General features: G+C 38.1%; 3 protein-coding genes across 7 annotated transcripts in view; all 3 read left to right on the top strand.

Moving 5' to 3' along the window:
• Positions 1 to 13,808, top strand: part of LOC127509894 (gastrula zinc finger protein XlCGF57.1-like) — a 34,393-nt gene extending 20,585 nt beyond the window's left edge. For 2 of the 5 annotated variants that reach the window (XM_051889162.1, XM_051889164.1), the window contains exons 2-3: positions 5,718 to 5,867; positions 11,589 to 13,808. In XM_051889162.1, the coding sequence (XP_051745122.1) occupies positions 5,718 to 5,867; positions 11,589 to 13,666 (2,228 nt within the window). In that variant the 3' untranslated portion in view covers positions 13,667 to 13,808. Of the gene's footprint in view, positions 1 to 1,851; positions 1,941 to 2,580; positions 2,727 to 5,717; positions 5,868 to 9,800; positions 9,859 to 11,588 lie in introns of those variants that run through there. The other 3 variants (XM_051889166.1, XM_051889163.1, XM_051889161.1) reach the window with 3 other exon arrangements.
• The window catches only part of LOC127509964 (H-2 class I histocompatibility antigen, Q10 alpha chain-like), a 134,390-nt gene that overhangs the window by 47,156 nt on the left and 60,389 nt on the right, over positions 1 to 26,845 (top strand). The gene's annotated exons all lie outside the window — the stretch shown is intronic.
• On the top strand, positions 16,224 to 26,555 carry LOC127510125 (zinc finger protein 239-like). Its single transcript, XM_051889606.1, has 5 exons — positions 16,224 to 16,240; positions 21,399 to 21,526; positions 25,489 to 25,529; positions 25,593 to 25,763; positions 25,848 to 26,555. The coding sequence occupies exons 1-5, from the start codon at positions 16,224 to 16,226 to the stop codon at positions 26,553 to 26,555; spliced, it is 1,065 nt and encodes a 354-aa protein (XP_051745566.1).

The following is a 26,845-nucleotide window of genomic DNA, read 5'->3' as shown; positions in this document are numbered from 1 at the left end:
CATGGAGGCCTCACTGCCATGGCATCCTGAAGCTCCCAACCCATTAGGTCTCCAGGGCGCCCACCCTCCCTCGGGAGGGGGGGTACTGTCACAGTCTCCGTCTGTCCTGAGGCATTTCTCAAAACCAAGTTCGCAAAGTTCGGACTTGCGTCCTTGGTAGTATAGACTTGGCAAGTTCGACTCAAGAGAACGAACTCCCGTGGACGGGAGAACACAAGTCCGGTGATTCTGCAAATGGCACAGCAGCGTACTTGATAACGTCACTCAGCTCGCTTGGGTTTCTGCGGTTATCTTTTTATGTATATTTTAGGCAACAATAAAATGAAATGTGTTATAAAACACCACTCTGCCTCTTTTCGTTTTATTTAAAAAACAAAAACATTAATAGCCTCAAATGTGGTTCAGGCAACGTGTTCATTTATCTTCAATGTCTGCATAGTATAGTAGGCTAATTATAACAAAACGAAATATTAAACAACCCTGCCTCTTTTCATTTACATTTCAAAAATATTAAATATATTAGTATATGTGCATACTCTGATTATCTTCTCTGTAATAAAATGAAATAAAACAAAACACAAACCTGTCTCTTTTTGTTAAATGTCAGTTTTAATGATCAACAATAGCCATTATAAGTATAAAAGGTATAAGAATATACAATAAGAAATAAAGCAAACAATTCATTCAAACGTACAAAATCAGTGCTTTAGACGGCTACAACAGTAAAGTTAAAAGTTATGCAACGTCACTTTGCCCTCAGCCAAAATGATTTGCCATGGAACAAATTATAGATTCATGAGAATGCTTCGAAGTGTCAATTATTAAAAACAAACTCAAACTGATATATTTTTGATTTTAGCAAACCAGCTCCTCCCATCGCAGTCACATCATCAGTGATAGCACACATACATCTAACATCTTACATTTCAAAAACAAACATAGTCTTGATGTTCACATGACGATCCACACTGGAGAGAAGCCGTTCACATGTGATCAGTGTGGGAAAGGTTTCACAAACAATTATAATCCTGAGATTCACATGAGGATCCACACTGGAGAGAAGCCGTTCATATGTGATCAATGTGGCAAAAAAAAATCTTAGTGCATCAGACCTGAAGAAACATCATATGAAGGAGACACATCAGAAAATACATACTGGTGTGATAGAGTTCATGTGCTTTGAGTGTGAGAAGATTTTTATTTCAGTGAGCAATTTAAAACGGCACCAGAGAATTCACACTGGAGAAAAACCTTACAAGTGTTCACACTGTGACAAGAGATTCATTTATTCAGCACATCTGAAAAGACATGAGAGGATCCACACTGGAGAGACACTGACACATCAGTTACTTTACAATGCATAGACAGACATACAAATGCTTTGAAGTGTCAATTATTAAAAACAAACTCAAACTGATATATTTTTGATTTTAGCAAACCAGCTCCTCCCATCGCAGTCACATCTGCTGTTTACAAACATCTGATAGACATTTTTTAGATGTCAGTTTTACATACATTCTAAATCATAAACATCTTAAATACATCTTCTAAACGTCTATTTGACATCTGACAGGAAACGTCCAATAGACGTATTCCAGATGAGCAAACATTCTAAAAAATACATCTTCCAGACGTAAACACACACCTCAAATAGACGTCTCCAAGATGTAGGTGTGCTATCAGGGGATGCTCCTCCCACACTGGGTTTCACCACTAACTAAGCTCTTCCAACAGCAATTAGGTCATCAGTGAAGCTCCTCCCACCCCACTGTAATTCCCCAATAAATACTGGAATATATTCCCATCAGACGAGCATCAGAGCATCAGGAAGAGCTGAAATCGGCAAAGACTGAGTTTATTAAAGAGGACAGTGAGAACATGAGTGATCCAGAACCCTGCAGAATGAAACACACTGAAGATGCTGAGGTTGATACAAAGAGGTTGGTGTTTATTCTTCATTCATTCATGATGCTGAACAACAATAATGTTAGAAAGATTCAAGAACTTCTGCACATTTAGATAAACAGTTGAACTGAAATGGGTACAAATGTTTGTTATCAACAAATGGTCAGTAAAGGGAGGTTTGAGAAACTTTCATATTAATTGTCAACATCAGGTCAAACTAAATATTATTTTAGCCTGTTAACCTGCTGGAGAATGTTGGCACATTAATTTGTTCTTTGTTTACATTAGTTCAAAGTTACTGTTTGTTTTAATGTAAAAGATTTTACCCCGTCTAATGATTATACATATTTAAAAAGAACTCAGTATTTGATTTCTGTTTTATTCTGAAAATCTTATTGTGACAGCAATGTCTTGAAAGTTATGAAAATGAAACACCAAGTGAGTCGATATTTTAATATGAATTATGAACCTCAGCTGCATCCACTGAGAAAAAAAAACTGACGGTCGTCATGAAAGCGATTGACTAAACAATGTCCCTCGTGGCTTTTAGTTCAAAAGTGTGTACATTTGGAGAAATATTTATATATTCTCATATGTTAACGTCAAATTTCTATATAGAGGAGTAATATTCAATTTTACCCTTAAATGTGGCCATGTGAGTGTTATGGAGCACAAAACACTCTCGTGTATTGGAAACCAGAGGGCACCCTCGAGCAGAAAGTCAGAGACTTTCATAAATTATATGACAGAAATCCCTGTCATGACATCCACCGATAATAACATGCAGAAGGAGATTATCTGTGTTCTTCAAGCCATGTCAGGTAGAGTACATTAGAGTATATTTAATATAATAGTGTATATTTATATCACAATGCTAATCGACATAGCCTATATCACTGTGCAGAATAGGCACACTATAAAACCAAGAACCAAACAAACAAAGAGGCTAATGTATTTTTATATTATCTATTTTTTGTTCTGAAGCCACATCAGATCACAGAAGGTTGTTTAAAACACTCGACTTGCGTTAGAGTGAGTTTGGAGCAAAACATGGTTTTAATCTCATATATTGTCGTGTTTTGATGGTGTGCTAAGCTAACATGCTAGCTAGCCCTTATGCAGCTGTTTGAATAGTAAAGCTCATTTGAATGTTTGAAAGAAGGTGAAGTGAGAAGAAACAAAAAACAGTGTGAATAGAGAGTCATCAATAATTACAATAATGAGAAAAGAATTATAATTAGAGCCATAACCAAGCTGGAGAGCTGTGAATGTGTGCAGGTGAGACTGAAACTGAATGGGGCAGTTTGCACCACAAAACAATAGAGACATTGAATGAATATCAGTTAGCATTTTAAAGTTTTAAAATAAAATCACATTGTCTTAAAACAAATTTAATAAAATGGAGAGTTTTAGATTTGAAATAGAACATGGATTTAGCTGCAGTGCATTTCTTGACAGCTAAAAAACAGCTAAATTATCAATCTCCCTCCCCACTTCTGTACTTATAAAAATAAATCTCTTATACCTTTTTTTTTAAATTGCAAGATATTTACACTTTCTTTGATAGAATTATTCAAACTATTCCACAAAATCACCCCACAAATTGAAATACACATACTTTTGAGCTTTACATTTCTAATAATAAATTTCTAATAATTATGACAATAATTCTGACCATATGCAGGTTAACAGATTAACTGTTTTATTTTACATTTATTTTATATATGGTTCACATTTTGCAGCATTACCAGGATTTTAGACATTTTCAATATAGTTTAAAGCATTATTATATTTTAGGCCCAGATGCTGTTACTTTGGGTGTCACAATTTTAAATAAATACTCTGTTTTTAAAAATCATGTCAGATGTTACAGGGTTAAGTGAAAAATGTAGGACACAAACTATGTCACAATATCTTATCGTAACCCCTGTATTGTGATATGCATCGTATTGCCAGAATCTTGGCATTACATAGCCCTACAGTTGAAGGAACCCAACCTTGTTATACTTAAATATATTTGATTCTTCTTAGTCTACTAATGTGTTCCCTGCAACTGGAGTATTCTGTCTAGAGCGCACAACTGCATGAGCTTGTATTTTGGGTTAAGCTGTGTTGCTTTGACATTGTGGAAAATAGAATGATAGACACAAAATGTATTTGCCTTTACATGTTATTATCAATCTAAATGAATCTACTGCGAAATATAGGAGCTTGTTAAACCTCAAACATGAGATTTTACTGGGACGGCATGTTCTTTATTTATTATAGTTTGTTCATTTATTTGTCATTCTTGTTTTATTTAAATAGCCTACCCTTTACTGTGTCAGTAATTACTGTGCTGCTAATTCCTGATTTGGGAGTGATTTGTTTGTCAGAAAAATGTTAGGCCTTATTAACCCTCTGGGGTCTGAGGATTTTTGGGGCCCTGGAGAAGTTTTGACATGCTCTGACATTTGTGCTTTTTTCAGTTGTAAACATATTAATGACAAAAGTGTCATTACACTGTATTCAGCACAAACTAGACTGCAATAATATGTGAAGAACATGTATGTACATGTTTGTGTTTTTGAAGGAATAATGTTTATGTGTGGTTATTGAAAAAACAAAAAACTTAAGTCACTGAAATAAGGACAAAAAAAAATTAAATCTGTGTTCACAAGACTTCTGGGTATTGGAGGTTGTAGACTAGAGTTTTTGCTTCAAAATGATGTAATAAATTATCCTGCCTACTCTTTCATATAAAACAATATATTGATTTAGATTTTGTAAGACACTTTTTGTCAAGAAACACAGTATGCGTGAAGGCGTGAATCTTGATGAATAATGCTGTGATTCACACCTGAGAAGACAAAAGATCTGCATAATGAGACGCATAATGAGCTCTTTCAGTCAGGTAGGCTGTGAAAAAACCCTCTGTGATCATGCTGATAAGAGGATTAATGTCCACTCTTGACAAAAAAAAACATGATTTTTGTGATCTCATGCATGCACGTATTATTGCACATCATGTGAAGAAAATTTTGTATAGGCCTATGTTAAATTACAGTACCAGTCAAAAGATTGAACGCATTACTAATGTTTTAAAAAGAAGTCTCAAGTCTCTAACGAAATAATGGTTTTCTATTTTAATATTTTTTATTTGGTTAGAGACTTAAGACTTCTTTTAAAAAAATCTTTTGACTGGTACTGTATGGCAATGATAATATCAGCTACTCTTTATGTACTTTATGTAATCTTAAAAGCGTCTAATGTGAGTTTGAACATAATTCTGTGTTCACAGCTTTTTAGCTGTAATGAAAACATCACTGGCTAATTCACCTCAGATCTTGTGTCTGGTGTGGAGAGTCAGATTACTTGTTGCTGGAATCTTATCGCATCGCATCTGGTTAGGACATGGGGTTACTCGTTCTCTCTCCTCAACATTATAGCTACGCTCCCTAATTCTGATTGGTTACGCGATTGTTGTTGGTGTCGGCGGACTAACTTCTAAACAGTGATTTTCAAAATCTACTTACTCCACCTTGAAGTTCTTACTACAGAAACATGGGATTTGTCAATAATGTTTTTAAAATAATAATTGAAGATCAATGATCCTCATTCATAGAAAGTTTCAGGGACATTACTTTCATTAATTATAACATTGATTATAACTTACATTCATTAATTTATTAAAAGGCATCAAAGTAATGATAATATTTTGTAGCGTTTGTCTAGTTTCTGCTATTACATCAGGGCTCACTGTTATGCATATATGTATATTTCTTTGGATTATTTTGATGTACTGGAAATAATTCTTTTTTTTTCCATTTTAGATATGATTAAAGAGGAGGAGGAGAGTAAAGAACTGAGTGAAGTGGAGGAGAAACATCATGTCAAACCTGGAGAAAAACCAACCTGCACTCAGTGTGGAAACGGCTTCACAACCAAACAACATCTTGAGCTTCACATGAGAATTCATACTGGTGAGAAGCCGTTCACATGCGATCAGTGTGGAAAGAGCTTGTATTTTGGGTTAAGCTGTGTTTCTTTGACATTGTGGTAAATAGAATAAAAGAAACAAAATTTATTAGCCTTTTTACTAGAGATGCACCGATCGATCGGCCATCGATCGATTTCCCTCATGATCGGCAATCGGCTGATCAGTCTCATTTCTTACCGATTCTTACTATAAGTGGAGCGAACAAGCCACGCTCAGTCTCAAACAGAGACAGAAGTCAAACAGAGTCACAAGTACCAAAATAAGTGCCTTGCTGCGCTTAAACTGTCAAACACATACAAAAGTATGTCAAAACCAGCGGCACAGGCAATCTTGGCAAGTATTCAGATGAACAGTCAGTTTTGAATCGTTAAATAGCTAAGAAAGTGAACCCATGTCGTGTGTAACAGTATTGGGTCCGTTGAACACAGTTCATAAACTCTTAAAGGGACAGCAGTCCAATATTCCTGCTGCTGTCTGTCATGTTAATCAAAGAACAAAAGACAAAGAAAATCACTTTCTCCTCTTGACTGAATATGTTTTATAACTTCAATGGTAAGAATTGATCTGTATTAATATTTACAATTAAGACTGAATATGTTATTTTACATTTGATTACTACAATTTCTGTAGTATTTGTTACCTGAATAAAAACCAGTTAACCTGAAAAACTTAGTTTCATAGCTCTCTTTATTCTGTTGCATTTATTTGAGCTTTTTATATTTTATTACTGACTTTTACTTGTGTTTTTTTTTTTTTTTATGAAAATAAAACTTTGCATTAAAGAAAAGTAGATTTTGTTTGTATATGTTGTCAATTATAGTTCTTAGAAAGAAAACCGGAATCTGCAAAAATCGGTATCGCCAGATCACATTAACAAGAAATCAGAATCAGCCAAGAAAATTTCAATCGGTGCATCTCTACTTTTTACCCATTATTATCAATCTAAACTTATATACTGCAAAATATAGGAGCTTGTTAACTCTCTGGAGTCAGGAAACGCGCCGGTGCGTTTTGCAGGATTTTTTTCACATTGCATCAAAACAGACTTAAAATACTCCATCGTTTTTTGTCATAGAGACATAAGTAATATATCAACTGAAACTATAGAATGTCTTCTTTTATTTGTGTACACTCGGTGTAAACAAAATGATGTGCTTTTTGCAAAATAAAGAAAACTAACATGATTCGTGATCTCTCATCTCCCTCTGAACGAAGTCTGAACATTGCAAAGTGTCTGAACATTCCTACCTCTATGGCATTTCATATAGGCTACTGTATTTGTTGTATTATATAGCCTAAATGTTAATGTGCAGTTGACAAACTATACATCATTAAAAAGATCTAAGACTCAAGCTTCACACTTTGACTCTTAAAATCTTATATTGACCGTAATTTCTTAATATGCTTAAAAGCATGCACATTTGGAGAAATATTGATGGATTCTCATATGTTTGTCAATTTTTTATACAGAGAATTAATATTTATTCAATTTTATTGTCATAACTATGAGCGCTGGAAACTGTGTTTTCAATTCATACTTGCAGCCTGAGGGCGCTCTGTGCACCTTTAGTCTACAAATTACTCTAAAGAAGACCAAGCATACCATGTGACTTTCCAGGAACTAACAGAGGCTTCCAGAGATCGTTAACCATGGCTATAACATGCAGATAGACACTTTTTAAGACAATAAATACACTTTTGCGACAATGTATACATGTATTGCCTCAGAATTTGCGTCTGAATAGCGCTCACTCTGTGGCTGTGGCCGCATTAGCGGATAATGAGCTGAATCACAGGCGTCTGACATGGTTTTTTTTTCATATAGATTACATAAACAGAGAATTTTTGTTTTTTGATTTGACTTACATGATTTAAAACCTGATATTTCAACGTTTCTTTGGACATAAGTCTAATTTTTTTGTGATTAATATTCACTAAGTTACAGTTCATTTTCTGAGAACTATCAGATTGGACTTTGTTCAGAGAGAGACGACAGATCACGCATCATGTTAGGTTTCTTTATTTTGCAAAAAGCACAATATTTTGTTTTTACTCTGAGTGTACACAAATAAAAGAAGATATTCCACAAATTAAAATGGTGTATAACTCTTAATTGTATGTGCAACATTGACTGAGTATTTTGAGTCTCTTTCACACTGGTAAGAAAAAAACCGAGGTGGTATCGCCAGCGATATCTCCAACTCCAGAGTGTTAAACTTTAGCTGATAACAGAGTATCCTTGCCTTTACCCCAGCAGTCTCTCTCTTACTGCACAAATAATCTTTTCACCAGCCTCACAAGACTGTAACTTATACTTTGAGCATTTTTAAAGTATCTTTAGGTTAAATGCTGAATTCACTTAACTTTCTCTTCGATCTGCAAAAGTGGTCTTCATCTTTCATCACCCATCATGCCTTGGAATTATCCTCTGCCATGTCTAATGACCTGCAGGAGTGAAACTATGATAGAGACATATTAGCTCAAAATCAACACAGCCTCATGAATTCAGAGATTCATCATAATGCTCAATCCTAAACTTCTATACAGTTCTTGCCAATAGGGCAACTAACATCATGTTAATAAATTTTGCTATGGTCTCCCCAGAAATTATGGACAATCACCTCATGGTCTCAGTCGGCTCTTGAAAGCTCATTATCATCGGCTCTTTATCAATAATCTTCTTCTCCTCAGGGTCTTGTCCCCTGGCATAGTTGCTTGTCACATATATAGAATATAGAGGAACATTTTTGGGGCAGAGTGCTGTACCTTCTCACAGGTCATCCCCCCCTTAATGATGCTGCTGGCCTCACAGACATCCGCTCCACTCTCATACCCATCTCACATAAAACACCACCATTCAGGGTAGATGCCCAGTGGCGGTGGTAACCCCCTGCCTTAGGTTGTCCCCTGTCTGGCCAAAGAGGATCTTACCCATCATTGAGAAATCACTTTGTGCACACTGGAACCCGCTCTTTCCCATCATGAAATCTTTGACAGTTTTCTTCAACAAAATCAGGTGTTTTCTGGAGCTTAGGAAACATCATTCAAGAGCCACCAGAGCCATTGGACTGCCTAATAGTTTTAAACAATGGAGAAAGGTTAATGACAGCTGTATTTAATCACTAAAATCCATTAAACATCTTTAAAGCAGCAACATATCAGTGCTGAGATTATACTCAGTGAACTTATTACAACTGTCCATTCAGTGTAGTGTTCTGCTACATCTGTAACCGGAGCCATCAGCCCTGCACATGGTGGTGACAAAGATCAGACAAAAAAGTTACTGGTCATAGAATAAATTCATCAAAATATTCACTTTTATCATTCAAGGTCGGTATTACTAATTTCAAAGACCTCTTTATACTCATTAAGTTTTACTTTGACAAATTGCCAACTAATTGCCCTCTTCATGGCAGTCATGCCTTTTAACATCTCTGTGTCCATGATTTTCAACTGAGACACTGTGCTTCACTGACTTTAAATGAGAGAGACTCTGAGGAATTCAGGACTAGTACACTGCCTTTTTATAACATCAAACTTTATCTACTGTCTTTTAACTTTGGCCCAGCTTAAGACATACATTAAGACATACATTTTCAAATAAACAACTGTGTTTATATTTGTCTTTTACTCACACATCAGGGAATTTAGAAATAACACATTTCCAATCAGTTCGAGTCTCTGTTACAACTGGCAGTCTCATTTTTGCCATTTAAACCCCCTTCATTTTGACCATCAAAAACCAAACATCTAGTAAGGTCCTAAATCATTTTAGTTATTTTACACTATGATGGCGCTCATCACATAAAAAAACATACTTAAAACTGTTCAAATATTTTTCCATAGTGAAACATTCTTTTAGAATTTTCATTTTCAAAACATTAATTTTTTGCTGTTATATTTCTTTCCATTATAGCCACTTATCCCGCAATCCTCTATCAAATAGTTAGTCTGCAGATGTAAACATATTATCAGTAAGTTACATTCCATCCTCCTTCCCTATATGACAATTCTTCCTGCATCGACCTTCTTTCCCTTCTATCTGCTTACATTTCACACACATACCGCTTTCACACAACATACCCACTTCGCAATTCTCTTCAACTTATTCCCTTATGACCTTAAGTCTCCTTAATGTTACTTCTCTCAGAAAATTCATAATACTTGACTAATTTTCCTACATCTAGCATGCATTTTTGGCCATACAATTTTCTCCTTTAACAAAACACAGGTGTATCATATTCTGCAAGCTTTCTCTGGGATTTCCCCATATTGGCTCTCCCAAACTCTTGTGAATTTACCTTGTCGGTGCGCACCTAAATAATCTGTTGGACGTCTCCTACAGACCCGACTTTTCACCTAAAATTGAGCTTCCACTCCAGTGCCCTGACCCTGTTGTGCAACTTAAGACGTCTAAACTGTGTCACACAGCCTCAGTTTCAGGCTTCCCCTGAACCCACAAATTTTCTGTAGTCCCCTGACTACAGTTGGATTCCCCAGAAATTTGCTTTAGCTGTGTGATGGAGCCTAGATTTCCCTTCCAGAAACCTCCCGTTTGGAAACATCTTAACTGTGTCCTAATGTGATTCAATTTCCAGGAATGTTCACACAGCCTCAGTTTCAGGCTTTCCCTGAACCCACAAACTTTCTGTAGTCCTGACTACAGCTGGATTCCCCAGAAATTTGCTTTAGCTGTGTGACGCAGCTTTAATTTCCCTTCCAGAAATAACTGTTGCGTTTGCCCACGTGATCTCAATTCCCCTTAGAAATCCCTTGACCACAACCACAGAGTCAGCCAGACCAACCAATATGGTTTGTCCCGTATTTTCCAATCTTTAGCCCAATTCACCAAATCACAAATTTTAAATTTTTCCCATTTCCTAATCTTCCAAATTTTACTCTTAATCACTCTTAATCACTCTTAATCACAAAATTTCAAGAGTTGTGATGCCACCTGGGTTCGTTTACTGATTCCAGTGGTGTCCCCTTCTGGACCATGGTGGTCGGCTCCTCATCCCTGAATCTATTCGGGGTAGGGCTGAGACTCCTAAGTCCAGGATGATCATTCACCGTCCACTCTCGGGTCCAAAAGGCACATCCATGGAATCCCACTTCTGACACCAAATTGTTGTGGCAAAAAATCAACCGACTCTACTGCATAAGAGACAAACACATCTAATTGTCTTTCGAAAGTTTTTTTTTTTTCTTTTTTTTTTCTGTCTTTTCACCATATTAGGAACATGTCTACCAATTCAGTGTTTTTCCACTTGTCACCCTAAGAATGCACTTCTTAAGCACTTCTGAGAAAAACAAAATCATTTAATCATGAGCATATAAGTAAAATCATATGGAAATTATACAGAAGCTCAAAATTTCCCCCCACACAGAATAACTTCCAAACAGTGTTTTTCAAAATCTACTTACTCCACCTTGAAGTTCTCAATACAGAAACATGAGATTTGTCAATAATGTTTTAAAAATAACAATTGATGATCAGTGACCATCATTCATAGAAAGTTTCAGGGACATTATTTAACATTCATTAATTTATAAAAAGGCATCAAAGTGATGATAATATTTTATAGCAGTTGTCTAGTTTCTGCTATTACATCAGGGCTCACTTTTATGTATATATGTATATTTCTCTCTTTGGATTATTTTGTTGTACTGAAAATGAACTTAATTATTTTTTCTTCCATTTTAGATATGATTAAAGAGGAGGAGGAAAGTGAAGAATTGAGTGAAGTGGAGGAGAAACATCATGTCAAACCTGGAGAAAAACCTTTGAGTTGCTCAAAGACTAAAAAGACATTTTTAAAGAAAAGAAGAACCAAGAAATCTTTCACCTGCACTCAGTGTGGAAAGAGTTTCACAACCAAACAGAGTCGTGATGTTCACATGAGAATCCACACTGGAGAGAGACCATTCACATGTGATCAGTGTGGAAAGAGTTTATTAACCAAACAGAGTCTTGATGTTCACATGAGAATCCACACTGGAGAGAGACCGTTCACATGTGGTCAGTGTGGAAAGAGTTTCACAACCAAACAAAGTCTTAATTTTCACATGAGAGTTCATACTGGTGAGAAGCCGTTCACATGCGATCAGTGTGGAAAGAGAATCTCAAGCAATCGTAATCTTGAGATTCACATGAGGATCCACACTGGAGAGAAGCCGTATGTATGCAGTCAATGTGGAAACAGTTTCACATCCAAACACAGTCTTGATGTTCACTTTAGAGTTCATACTGGAGAGAAGCCATTCACATGTGACCAGTGTGGAAAGAGCTTCTCAAACAATCGTAATCTTGAGATTCACATGAGGACCCACACCGGAGAGAAACCATTCGCATGTGATCAATGTGGCAAAACATTTATTGGGTCATCAAACCTGAAGAAACACCTGACAGTTCATACGAAGGAGAAGCCATATTCATGTTCTGTGTGTGGAAAGAGTTTTTCACGGCGGCAAAGTTTACAAAAACATCAGAAAATACATACTGATGTGAGAGGGTACATGTGCTTTGAGGGTGGGAAGACTTTTATTTCAGGGAGCGATTTTAAAAAACACCAGAGAATTCACACCGGAGAAAAACATTACAAGTGTTCAGACAGCGACAAAAAAATTAGTCTTTCATCATCTCTGAAAACACACAAGAGGATCCACATGGGAGAAAAACATTACAAGTGTTCACACTGTGACAAGAGATTCAGTGATTCATCATCTCTGAAAAGACATGAGATGATCCACACGGGAGAAAAACATTTCAAGTGTTCACACTGTGACAAGAGATTCAATGTGTCAGCAAATCTGAAAACACATGAGAGGATCCACACTGGAGAAAAACCTTACAAGTGTTCACACTGTGACATGAAATTCAATGTGTCATCAAATCTGAAAACACATGAGAGGATCCACACTGAAGAAAAACCTTACAAGTGTTCACACTGCGACAAGAGATTCAGTCTGTCATTATCTCTGAAAAGACATGAGAGGATCCACACAGGAGAAAAATATTTCAAGTGTTCACACTGTGACAAGAGATTCAGTCAGTCATCACATCTGAAAAGACATGAGATGATCCACATGGGAGAAAAACTTTACAAATGTTCATACTGTGACAAGAGATTCAATGTGTCAGCAAATCTGAAAACACATGAGAGGATCCACACTGGAGAAAAACATTTCAAGTGTTCACACTGTGACATGAGATTCAATGTGTCATCAAATCTGAAAACACATGAGAGGATCCACACTGGAGAAAAACCTTACAAGTGTTCACACTGTGACAAGAGATTCAGTCTGTCATCACATCTGAAAAGACATGAGAGGATCCACACAGGAGAAAAACATTTCAAGTGTTCACACTGTGACAAGAGATTCAGTGATTCATCATCTCTGAAAAGACATGAGAGGATCCACACGGGAGAAAAACATTTCAAGTGTTCACACTGTGACAAGAGATTCAATGTGTCAGCAAATCTGAAAACACATGAGAGGATCCACACTGGAGAAAAACATTTCAAGTGTTCACACTGTGACAAGAGATTCAGTGTGTCATCAAATCTGAAAACACATGAGAGGATCCACACTGGAGAAAAACATTACAAGTGTTCACACTGTGACATGAGATTCAGTGTGTCATCAAATCTGAAAACACATGAGAGGATCCACACTGGAGAAAAACATTACAAGTGTTCACACTGTGACAAGAGATTCAGTCTGTCATCGTCTCTGAAAAAACATGAGAGGATCCACAGCAGAGAGAAGCCACGTGTGTAAAACTGTAGAAACTGGAAAATAGGGTAACTCTCAGAGAAAAACAAAAGAAATTAACATTTTAACTCCTTGCAAAATTTTAATCCCCACCGAGACTCAAAGTTTGATTGTCTCTGTGTTTAAATAAAAGTGTTTTCTGATGAAATTTGTGCAAGTCATTGACTGAAATGCAGAAATATTGTAATATTGACTGAAATCATATAAGATAATTATATGTAGAGATACAATAATATCACTGCTGTAATATGAGGAATTAGGTGGAAAAATAAAGCTTGAAGAATAGGCACACAATTTCCCTAAAATCTGTATAAAATTTAAATAAACAAATAAATCTTGAGTAGTATATGATTCAGTTTAAGAACTTTAAATGATTTCTATATGAATACCAGTTATTTTATACTTATTATACCTACAAGTTGTATGTGTGCTCTTTAGTATGAAAGTGGCTATAATCAGTCTGATTTTATATATGACATGTATTGAACTTATATGAAACACAGAATCTGGCCGATTTGAGTAAGGAAGATATATGGTTGCCGTATGAACCATACAGGTTTTCTTTTTGTTTGTTTTTTTTCATATGGGAGCACAGTAGAGGAACTACACACACACACACACACACACACAAAAAAAAAAAAACACCACCAATATAGTAACCATGTTATGTTCGGTTACAACATCTTGGATTATTCAGAATTTATTAGTGACAATGGATTTATAATATTCTTAATATATAAAATTCAAGTTATTTATAATATTCAAGTTATAATAACTTGGTAGAGCATCAGTTCCTCTTTAACATGCTTAAGAAATTAGATTTTTTTCTTTTCTGCAGTTGTTAAAACTCTAAAATAATAATAATAAAAATGGCAACAGTTCTATTAAGTTATCAAACAGTACTTCTCCTAGATTCGATACTACAAGAGGAATTAGGCAAGGGTGTCCTCTCTCTCCATGTCTCTTTTTATTAGTGAGTCAGCTTCTTTCCTCTCATATCAAATCAAGTCCTATGAAGGGTATCACTATTGATGATAGAGAGATAAAAATAACCCAACTAGCCGATGACATTACACTGTTCATTCAAAATGAAAAAATGAAGGTTTCTGTAGCTATTGAATTATTCAGTGAATTTTTAAGGGCATCTGGTGTATACTTGAATCTAGCTAATTGTTAGCTTATGGCCATCAAGGAATTTTCTTAAACATCTTATTATGGTATCCCCTTAAAAAAGTATTTAGTATTTAGGAATAACCATTACTAAAGATCAGCATAGGAGACGTTCTCTGAATTTCAGTTATATTATCCAAAAAACTAAAATTAATGACTAGTAAGAGATATTTCTTTAAGGGGCAGAGTTCTAATTACAAAGGCTGAGGGTGTCTCTGGCTTAGTCAGATCATCAGAAATCCTTACTCCATCTGGAATTTTATCCCCTCCCATATCCTTTCAAACCTGGGTAATATACATTTTTTTAATATTCAACAATGGTCCCCATCTACTATAATAAATTCTTATGTAGGTGATATTTGTTTTTCTCTTAATTCACAAAACAGATCTATAAGAGCATTATTTCAAAGAAACATTGTATCTTTGCCTTATATTTTCAAACATTTTAAAAGGTCTGGCTTATACCTAATATTTAATTACAAACAAAGTCAAAGAGGTATCATTCAATAGGATTCACCCAGTGAAGCATTACCTTGTAAAAGTTATATTGATGTTAAATGCACTTTCTGTGACAACTGCCCTGAAACTGTGATTCATATGTTCATCTAAGACCATTTTGGCAAAATATTTGTGATTTTATGGCAAAAAACTATTGATGACCAATCTGTGCTGTTATGGAAAGATGTAGTATTTGGTCATATGGAGGACTGTAGAAACAAAAGCAGTGGGTTACAGCTGATCTTGGACCTGCGAGTTTTGAATCGGAGCCTTCACAAGCTACCGTTCAAAATGCTCACGCAGAAATGCATTTTCAAATGCATCCTTCCCCAAGATCGGTTTGCAGCGATCGACCTGAAGGACGCGTACTTTCATGTCTCAATTCTGTTCCTGCTCTTTGCGTTCAAGGGTCGAGCATATCAGTACAAGGTCCTACCCTTTGGGCTGGCCCTGTCTCCCCACGTCTTCACGGAAGTCATGGAGGGAGCCCTTGTTCCCATGAGAGAACAGATTGTACACATTCTCAACTGTCTCGACGACTGGCTTATTCTAGCGCAGTCTCGGGATCAGTTGTGCGAACACATGGACCTGGTGCTCAGTCACCTCAGCCAGTTGGGCCTTCAGGTCAACTGGTAAAAAAAGCAAACTCTCCCCTGTGCAGAGGATCTCTTTTCTCGGTATGGAGTTGGATTCGGTTAAACAGACAGCACGCCTCACAGAAGAACGTGCTCAGTCAGTGTTGAACTGCTTGAATACGTTCAAAGGCAGGACAGCGGTCCCACTGAAATTTTCTCAGAGGCTCCTGGGGCATATGGCAGCCGCAGCGACAGTAACCCCGCTCGGTTTGCTTCATATGAGACCGCTTTCAGCACTGGCTTCACGGCCGAATCCCAAGATGGGCGTGGCAACGCGGTACGTTCCAAGTGACAGTCACTCCAGAATGCCGCCAAACCTTAAGTCCGTGGTCAGACCCCTTGTTTCTTTGGGCAGGAATGCCCCTAGAGCAGGTGGCCCGGCATGCTGTGGTGTTCACAGATGCCTCTTCCACCGACTGGGGGGCCACGTACAACGGGCATGCAGTATCAGGGGTTTGGACGGGCCCCCAACTGCATTGGCACATCAACTGCCTCGAGTTACTAGCAGTACGCCTTTCCCTGAGCCACCTGAAAGGGCCGTTACGGGGCAAGCATGTGCTGGTCCACACGGACAACACTGCGACTGTTGCGTACATCAACCGTCAAGGTGGTCTACGCTTCTGTCGCATGTCGCAACTCACCCGCCATCTCCTCCTTTGGAGTCAGAAGCATCTGAGGCATTCATGTTCCTGGTGTGCTCAACCGTGTGGCCGACGAGCTCTCACGAGCTGTGCTGCCAGGAGAATGGCGACTCCATCCCCAGATGTTCCAGCTGATTTGGAGAGTTCGGAGAGGCTCAGGTAGACCTGTTTGCCTCGCCAGAGACCTCTCACTGCCAGCTGTTTTACTCCTTGTCTGAGAGAACACTTGGGACAGATGCACTGGCACACAGCTGGCCCCGGGGCTTTTGCAAATGGGCGTTTCCCCCAGTGAGCCTACTTGCACAGACCTATTGGCCCAACCGAACCTGGTTCCCGGAACTCTCGCTCCTTGCGACAGCTGCTCCCTGGCGCATTCCTCTGAGGAAAGACCTTCTTTCTCAAAAAAAGGGCACTCTTTGGCACCCACGTCCAGAACTCTGGAAACTCCATGTCTGGACCCTGGACGGGACACAGAGGTTCTAGGTGACTTACCCCCTGAGGTACTTAACTCAAAGGGAGCATTTTGGAGTGCTCGAAGCACCAGAGCAAGGTCCCAAGAGGGTATGGATAGGGGTCAAGGAGGATGCAGTATCAGGATGCAGTATGATGCAAGCGCTGTCCCTGGGGGAGGCAGACTCAGCCCTGGCTTTGCTCTGTCCAGTTCGCGCTTTGCGACTGTAGACATAGACAGAACTCAAAGCTTCAAGACCTCAGACCAGCTCTTTGTCTTTTATGGTGGCCAGCAGAAGGGAAAGGCTGGCTCCAAGCAGAGGATGGCCCACTGGGTAGTGGATGCCATCGCCTTGGCTTACCAAGCTCATGGCGTGCCCTGCCCACTCAGATTGCATGCTCACTCCACGAGAGGTGTTGCATCCTCCTGGACGCTGGCTCGTGGCGCCTCGCTGACAGACATTTGTAGAGCTGCGGGCTGCGCTTTGGTAGGGATTCCTATTCATTGGTCTGTCCGACGTACGTCGAACGTGACCGACTGAATGGGAACATCTCGGTTACAAAGGTAACCCTCGTTCCTGGAAGGAGGGAATGGAGACGTACGTCCTGTCGCCACAGTCGCTGTACCCTGCTGATGTTGCCGCCTATCCGGTTCGGCTCCTCAGCGAAAACTGTATTTTTCAATATTTTTATGTAAATTAAAAAGGGGTAAGAATGGGGTAATGAAAAATAATCTTGTTTCTGTTTGGGACAGAAACACGAAACAAGATTTCAAACACATGCTCGTACCTATCCATAGTGGAGAATAGATGTTGAAGAAGAAACATCAGAGTTCTTATTGCATTATAACCGGATGTGCCAATAGTGACTGAAACCATTTACAACCAGCCAAATTAAGGGGACTCAAATTAGGGGCTCTATGTAGGAATGACACCCAGTGTTCAAAATAGGTACTGCAGTCCAAATTCAAAATATTGTTTGGCCCTCCCCCTCGTTCAAAGACGTGGGTTGCCAGCAACAATAGGGAGCGCAATTCACAATGAAAGCTGAGGAGACTTACACACTGTAAGCTGATGAGTTGATTTATCTGTATTTTAATATGTTGTTGTTCATAGAGATATTTAGATATCTCTGCGATTCTCTGACCCAGTTTGTTTGTTGGTTTCCATGGTTGCAATACGCAGTGTTTTCCACCAACTGGCAACCTTGCGCCATTCCCTCTCGGCTCTCGCCCACCCTGCTCGTCACACATTTATTTCCCTTTGCCCCTCTTCCCCCATCTCTTCTCTCCTCACCTCATGCTGAGATCACCTGAAATTCACCCAAAAGTCTATAAGGTTTAATTTGGACAGTTATCATACAACAATATACATGTTTGGTATCATTTGAAATGTCTCAGTGCGACTGGTAAAAAGGTCTCATTAGCACAGAGGTGAAATCAAAGGTAAGGTTGTAAGAGTTTAGAGATATTTTGCTTTCTGTGGAGGGTGGATACTCTGCCAATTGGTCTTTCATGCAAATTGTTCCCTTGTTTCCCCAAAGGTGTAAACTACCCAAGTCTGGGACCTTGATTAATGCAAATTCCCATCATTAGCTCATGATTCCATTTGAAAGAAGTTTCTGTCATGGTCTGAGTATTTAAAGAGATGTTGGAGGAGACTCGAGGTGTGAATCTGTGGCCAGATCAGCCCATAACGCTCAGTGTCCTCCAGACATTCATTATGTATTTTCCAAATGTCAGGTGTGCATCTTTTACTGTTATTTCTGAGCATTTGATGTTTTGTATTGATCATTTTTGAATTGATTTTGTAAATTGTATAACTAATAATAAATAATTACATTTACATTTATTCTGACTTACTCTGAAATTATTGACTCTAGTAGATAACGTTACATCCATTGTTACTGCAAATCTGCATCAGGTTAGTAACAGACTAAAGTCCAGGCCCGTATGTATAAAACTACTCAGAATTGCTCTTAAGAATAGTCTTAAGGTTTGACTTAAGTGTTAAACATTTCTTAGTTACAAGTAGGATTTTTCTAATAGTAGGAGACTTTAATAAAGAAGCTAAAAGCAACTTTTAGTAAAGTCTAAGACTGATTCTTAAGTGTTGTGAACTGGGGACTACAATGATGTCAACTCAAAATGGCCACCCTCAAACTCTGAATCAGCCAGTAGTGAGCCTGCAAGGGTGAAATCACAGCAGTACAACACCAATCATTTAATGAAATTATTAAGAAAATAATTTAAAAAGACACTGGCTACGTTTACATGTACCCAAATAATCCATTTGTAATCGGATTGATGGCTCAATCGGATTGAAAAACTTTCATGTTAACACCTTAATTGATCCGATTGAGTTTGATCCGAATTAAATTTCGGATCTTATCCGATCCAACAGCAAAAAAAAAAATACAAAAAAAAAATAAACGCTTGAATCTGACTACATTCTCAATCGTATTCAGAAGTCTCTGGGGCACATACGCAGTCTAATGTTGACACGCATTACGCAGTGCGCAAGTTCACGTTCACGTCTTTAGTTGTAAAGATGTATGCCAACAGGCAGTGGCGTAGCTGTATCCCTTCTTCATAATATTGGAAATCTTTCCGTTCTAAAACAAGAAGGAGCCAATGGATATCACATAAGAAGCAATGTGCAAACTTTGCGCAAGAGTTATGCTGGTAAAAAAAAACTCAACAGTATTCAGTATCAGTATTCAAGTGAAGTGAGGTGAAGGAGGTTCACAGATGGTCCGTGGTGTAGCCACGCCACTGAGGGGAGGTACAAATTGCACCATGGGACAGATGGGAAACGAAGATGACTAGGTGGACAGACTGACTGAGGACTGATGAGGAACCTGGAGAACCGAACAAAATTCCACAAAAAACAGAGCATAGTTGATGACAGTTTGAAGTGGTGGTGGGAGAGGGAGGCTGAGCAGGGTTCGAACAAGACTGAAGATGGAATTTCTGATTAGATGAGAGGGCACAGGGAATTTATCTCTCCACACATTACAAAATCAAAACTGTCCATAAGGTCCAGTAGGTATTTAGTCTCAGTGGTGGAGGGTTGGGCATGACTCGCTTCCATCCCCTTGAACTCGATGAGTACTCCCACAGCGATGGACTCTGTTGCCGGCTTCACTCTTCAAGCTGCTTCGGCTCCGGGGTGATGGTGTGCTCTGTCTTCCCCTCCTCGGGTTCAGGCTCACTTGTTGCGGCGGGCGGAAGCTTCCAGTCTTTTGGGGGCTCAGGCACTGTTGATCAGGGTGGTGATGGGCTAGGCTCTGGGTTCGACAGAAGTTTGGACCGGGGGTACACGCTTTCCAGACACTTGAGGACAGCGTCCCTCCAGCAAAGTCCTTGTGTGTCTGGAAGGTCAACAGGGTGGTAGAAGTTATCGTATAGTGTTCTGAGGGTCTTGTCATCATAAAGGGAGAAAACGGCAAGACAGCAGAATTCCACAGTGTAGTCCATGAAGTTAAGACCCTTCTGGGCCAAAGCAGTGAACTGTGCTGCTAAAACCATTTCTGGTCCGGTTACGTATGTGTGTAGGTAGGCAGATCAGGATGAAGATAAATGGTACCTTGACCTTGACCTTGAAGACGAATACATGATATACAGTGATATACAGACGATAATGAGGGTAACACAGCTGAACGTGATGAAAAATCATACAGGTGCAACCTCAATAAATTAGAATATCACGAAAAAGTTTTTTTTTTTTTCTTTAAATTAAAAAATTAAAACTTAAATATATTATAGATTTATTAGACATAAAGTCAAATATTTCCAGACTTTTTTGTTTTCAATTTTGATGATTACAGCTTGTTACTCATCAAAATAAAAAAAAAATCAGTATCTCAAATTGTTCGAATATTAATTTCAAGTTCTATTAAATTACCATTCTCAGGGTATAAATACTGGGTTTTGGTCTGTAATCTCAACAGCAGTCATGGGGAAGACAGTTGTCCAGTTGTCCAGAAGATGATCATCAAGACCCTCTACAAAGAGGGTAAGCCACAGAGGGTCACTGCTGAAAGAGCTGGCTGTTCGCAGAGTGCTGTGCCAAAGCATATTCATGGAAAGCTGACTGGAAGGAAAAAGTGTGGTAGGAAAAGGTGTACTATGCACTCAATACTTACAAAAGGTGTAAGTATTGAGTGCATAGAAATGAACATACAACATTTTTATTGATCTTATGAAGTATTCTAATTTATTATCAGATCAGGTCCTCCCATTGCAGTCACATCATCAGTGATGCTCCTCCCACACTTAGTTTCACAGTCAATGAAGCTCCTCCCACTGTAATTCCCCAATAAATGCTGGAATATTCCAATCAGACGAGCATCAGAGCATCAGGAAGAGCTGAAATCTGCAAAGACTGAGTTTATTAAAGAGGACAGTGAGAACATGAGTGATCCAGAACCCTGCAGAATGAAACACACTGAAGATACTGAAGAACAAAGAGGTTGGTGTTTATTCTTCATTCATTCATGATGCTGAACAACATTCATGTTAGAAAGATTCAAAAACACTTTAGCATATTTAGAGAAACAGTTGAACTGAAATAGTACAAATGTTTGTTTGTTTTCAAAAAATGGTCAGTAAAGCGAGGTTTGAGAAACTTTCATATTAATTGTCAACATCAGGTCAAACTAAATATTAACCTGCAGGAGGACATTGGCGCACTAATTTGTTCTTTGTTTTAATGTTTTAAAGTTAGTTTTAATGTAAAAGATTGTAATTACCTCAATTAACTACATTAAAAAGGTCTAAGCCTCAAGCTTCAGTATTTGACTTCTGTTTTATTCTAAAAATCTTATAGTGACAGCAATGTCTTGATGTGTGTCAGGAGTTATGAAAATGAAACACCAAGTGAGTCGATATTTTAATATGAATAATGAACCTCAGCTGCATCCAATGATAAAAAATTAGTCGTCATGAAACTAATTGACTAAACAATGTCATGTGGCTTTTGGTTCAAAAGCGTGTACATTTGGAGAAATATTTATATATTCTCATATGTTTACGTCAAATTTCTATAGAGAGTATTTATTCAATTTTACTCTTAAATGTGGCGATGTGAGCATTATGAAGCACTAAACACTCTCATGTATTATGTCTGTTTCATTCATACTGGAAGCCAGAGGGCACCCTTGAGCAGAAAGTCAGAGGGTGAGACTTTCATTAATTATATGACAGAAATCCCTTTCATGACATCCACCGATAATAACATGCAGAAGGAGATTATCTGTGTTCTTCAAGCCATGTCAGGTAGAGTATATTAGAGTATATTTAGTATAATAGTGTATATTTATAACACAATGCTAATCAACACTGATAATTGACTTGCGTTAGAGTGAGTTTGGAGCAAAAACATGGTTTTAATCCCATAAATTGTCGTGTTTTGCATAGCTAACATGCTAGTTAGCCCTTATACAGCTGTTTGAATAGTAAAGCTCATTTGAATGTTTCTTTTATCAAGAAGGGAATTTGATGCAATTTCAAAGAAGGTGAAGTGAGAAGTTTAAACAAAAAAACGTGTGAATAGAGAGTCATCAGTAATTACAATAACGACAAAAGAATTATAATTAGAGCCATAACCAAGCCGGAGAGCTGTGAATGTGTGCAGGAGAGACTGAAACTGAATGGGACAGTTTGTGCCACAAAACAATAGAGACACTGAATAGATGCTTAGAGGATGACAATAAACATCAGTTAGCATTTTACAGTTTCAAAATAAAATCACATGACCTGGTTTTAAAAACTGTATCAAGTAAATGAGCTTTCCAGAATGACTGACAAGGTTGTGAGCATAACTTAAGCAAAATCTGATTTATACTTACTGATAAAGTTGTAGTTATCATAAACCACAGAAGTTATTCATAGTTATGTAGACCAATAACTTTGATAACAGGGTTGATGAAAGTGATCAACACTGTACAGTTTAACTGAGACAATGGATTGAGATTATTTTCTTGTCCTCCCATCATGCTGTAGAAAGAGCCCAGATGGTGTCACTTCCTGGGTGTCACAATTTTAATAAATACTCTGTTTTTAAAAGGAGGAAAATCGTGTCAGAAGTTACAGGGTTGAGTGAAACATGTAGGACACATAATGCTAATAAAAATTATTAATTTAAAACTAGTTAAAGCAGCGAAATCTCTACAGACTCTGCAACGGTCGTCACTCTGCAGTGTCTTTTTTTACAAACATTAATTCAAAAATATACAATCTACTCCACCTTACTGCAGAAAGCATGTGTTCTTTTAGGTCAGCTGATGTATCAGTCTTCTGTTGGTCACAAACCTTCACATGGGCAATACCAAGTTTGCAAAGTTCGTACTTGCGTCCTTGGTAGTTCGGACTTGGCCAGTTCGACTCATGAGAACAGACTCCCGAGGACAGGAGGACACAAGTCCATGATCCTGCAAATGGTACTTGATAACGTCACTCAGCTCGCTCTGGCTGCTCCGGTTATCGCTGTATGTATATTTTAGCCATCGATAAAACGAAATGTGTTATAACAGACCAGTCTGCCTCTTTTAGTTTTATTTAATAAATCTTAAATATATTAATAGCCACACAAATGTGGTTTAGGCAATATCTTCGTATAGTATTTATAACAAAAGGAAATATAAATAACCCTGCCTTTTTTCGTTTACATTTCAAAAATATTAAACATATTAATATGTGGTTCAGGCAATATGTGCACACTCTGATTATCTTCACTGTAATAAAATAAAATAGGCCTATAACATAAAACACAACTGTCTCTTTTTGTTAAATGTCAGTTTTAATGATCAGTAATATTATAAAGGTATAAGAAGATATACAATAAGAAATAGACCAAACAATTCAGTAAAACATACAAAGCCAGTGCTTTAGTAGGATACAATGGTAAACATATAAAGCCTAAATATATAAAGTTATGAAACTTCACTTTGTCCTCAGCCAAAACGATTTGCCAGGGAACAAATAATAGATTCACGAGACTAAACCCTGCTGAAAAATCCAGCTAAAACCAGCCAAAGCTGGTCAGGCTGGTTTAAGCTGGATTTTTCAGCAGGGAAGATCGCCCGTTAGATATACAAAAGACAAATTATAACCACTACAGAGACATCAGAGCCAGCGACAAACGTCAGAAGGACTAGCCGAGGTAAGGCTGCTCTCGGCGGGGTACATGAGCGCTGAGAGCCCAGTGATTGCCTGGATCTCACAACTCCGACAACGTCAGATCAAATTTTCAAATAGGCACAATCTTTATCAATAAACCACAGATTTAAGCATTAAACCAGTACATTCTCGCCTGAAAAACTCTTAAAACAACATATCGTGACATAATAATGGTAACATATTTAAATTAGGCGGGTTTTCTCCTTTACTATTGACGCTTGCTGGTTAGTGTGAGATGCATTCTGGGATACCTGGCTGTCTCAAGTCCGCACAAGTCACCTCTCGATGCATCCTCGATAAAAGAGGTGGATCAAGAACACATCCGGGGATTTGAACTGTACTTGGCTAGATGTGAACTTTGAATTGAAACAGTACTTGGGCAGCGACTGATGATCTTTCACAAGAACACAAGTACAGACAAGAACGCATATTGAGAATAGCTTTTGTGCAGCAAAAAAATGCTGGGCACTGAAAGTGTAAATTAACTTGCTGCCAATAGAGGCCTTTATAAAAACCTTTATAAACGATCTTTATCTTGATCTATAATGCGAGATGGGCGCCGCCATCTTAGTTTGCGCTGCAGTTCACAGAGTCCTGTCAGTCGGATTTACAGCAGGTGAATTCATCAGTTTCTCCCGAAATATATGCAAGTAAGTGGCTGGTGAACTGGAAGAATAATAGAGTAAACTTTATAGTTACTTAGGCCCATTATGTGTGTCTGATATGAATAAATGTCGGCAAATTATATTTGAATGGATTGTTATTGCTGCTTCCACTGATGTCTGACATCAGTGTGTATTTTATAAACTCTAAATGTATTGTTTTAATGGTGCTTATGTGTATTTAAATGCCTTAAAAGAAGCATTATGTGGCTGAAAACACTGCATTGCTTTGGTATATGACAAGAGCTGCGCGCGTCCGTCTCACAGCCAAAGCGCGAAAGTTTGAATTTGGCAGTTAAGTGACGTTGCTGAACGTTCGAAATCCCATATGTGGGACCGTACCGCTCAAAGGGTTAAATGCGAGATTCTGGAAGCAATCTAAATATGATTTAAAAAATCAGTATATGCGGGTAGCGGGTGAACACAGAGAGAATTTTAGGTAGGAGCGGGTGCGTGGGGAATAGAACCTTGCGGGAGCGGGACAAAAAAACGGTCCCACGCAGACCTACTCACCTTTATGTATGTATGTATATTTCTCTCTTTGGATTGTTTTGATGTACAGAAAAAGAAATTCTTTTTTCTTCCATTTTAGATATGATTAAAGAGGAGGAGGAGAGTGAGGAACTGAGTGAAGTGGAGGAGAAACATCATGTCAAACCTGGAGAAAAACCTTTGAGTTGCTCAAAGACTAAAAAGACATTTTTAAAGAAAAGAAGAGCCAAGAAATCTACAACCTGCACTCAGTGTGGGAAGAGTTTATCATCCAAACATCTTGAGCGTCACATGAGAGTTCATACTGGAGAGAAGCTGTTCACATGTGATCAGTGTGGAAAGAGATTCACAAACAATCAAAATCTTAAGGAACACATGAATATCCACACAGGAGTGAAGCCGTATGTATGCAGACAATGTGGAAACAATTTCACAGCCAAACGAAGTCTTGATGTTCACATGAGAGTTCACACTGGAGAGAAGCCGTTCAAGTGTGATCAGTGTGGGAAAGATTTCACAAACAATTATAGTCTTGAGATTCACATGAGGATCCACACTGGAGAGAAGCCATTCACATGTGATCAGTGTGGGAAAACAATGTGTACCTCATCAGACCTAAAGAAACACCTGAGAGTTCACACGAAGGAGAAGCCATATTTGTGTTCTGTGTGTGGAAAGAGTTTTTCACAGCTGCCAAATTTATATACACATCAGAAAATACATACTGGTGTGAGAGAGTACATGTGCTTTGAGTGTGAGAAGACTTTTACTACAGAGAAGGGTTTAAAACGGCACCAAATTATTCACACTGGAGAAAAACATTACAAGTGTTCATATTGTGAAAAGAGATTCAACCGGTCAACAAATCTGAAAACACATGAGAGGATCCACACTGGAGAAAAACATTATAAGTGTTCACAGTGCGACAAGAGATTCAGTCTGTCAGCATCTCTGAAAAGACATGAGAGGATCCACACTGGAGAAAAACCTTATATGTGTTCACACTGTGACAAGAGATTCAACCGGTCAACAAATCTGAAAACACATGAGAGGATCCACACTGGAGAAAAACATTACAAGTGTTCACACTGTGACAAGAGATTCAACCGGTCAGAATATCTGAAAACACACGAGAGGATCCACAGCAGAGAGAAGCTGCACACTTAAGTTAGGGCTGGACGATTATGACCTAAAATCTAAACCTCAATTAATTGAACATTTTACCTCGATTACGATTAATGAACGATTATTGTGTTTCTGGGTTTTGTTTTGTTTTTTGCCCACAGTTCACTTTCAAGGTTTGTACTGTAAATATGCTTGACTATTAAAGGTGGGATATTTTTTCCTATTGAAAGAGTACTCTGACATAACAGCTCACTTTCAGCAGTTATTGTATCTCTGTTTAGTAACATTTCTTACAGATTTCTGCTTGTTGTAAATCAGATAAAGATAAATTA

This window comes from Ctenopharyngodon idella, chromosome 3, assembly GCF_019924925.1.
Source record: "Ctenopharyngodon idella isolate HZGC_01 chromosome 3, HZGC01, whole genome shotgun sequence".
Lineage (NCBI taxonomy): Eukaryota > Metazoa > Chordata > Actinopteri > Cypriniformes > Xenocyprididae > Ctenopharyngodon > Ctenopharyngodon idella.
The sequence above is the reverse complement of the archived record's forward strand: the minus strand, read 5'-3'. Positions and strand labels throughout refer to the sequence as shown.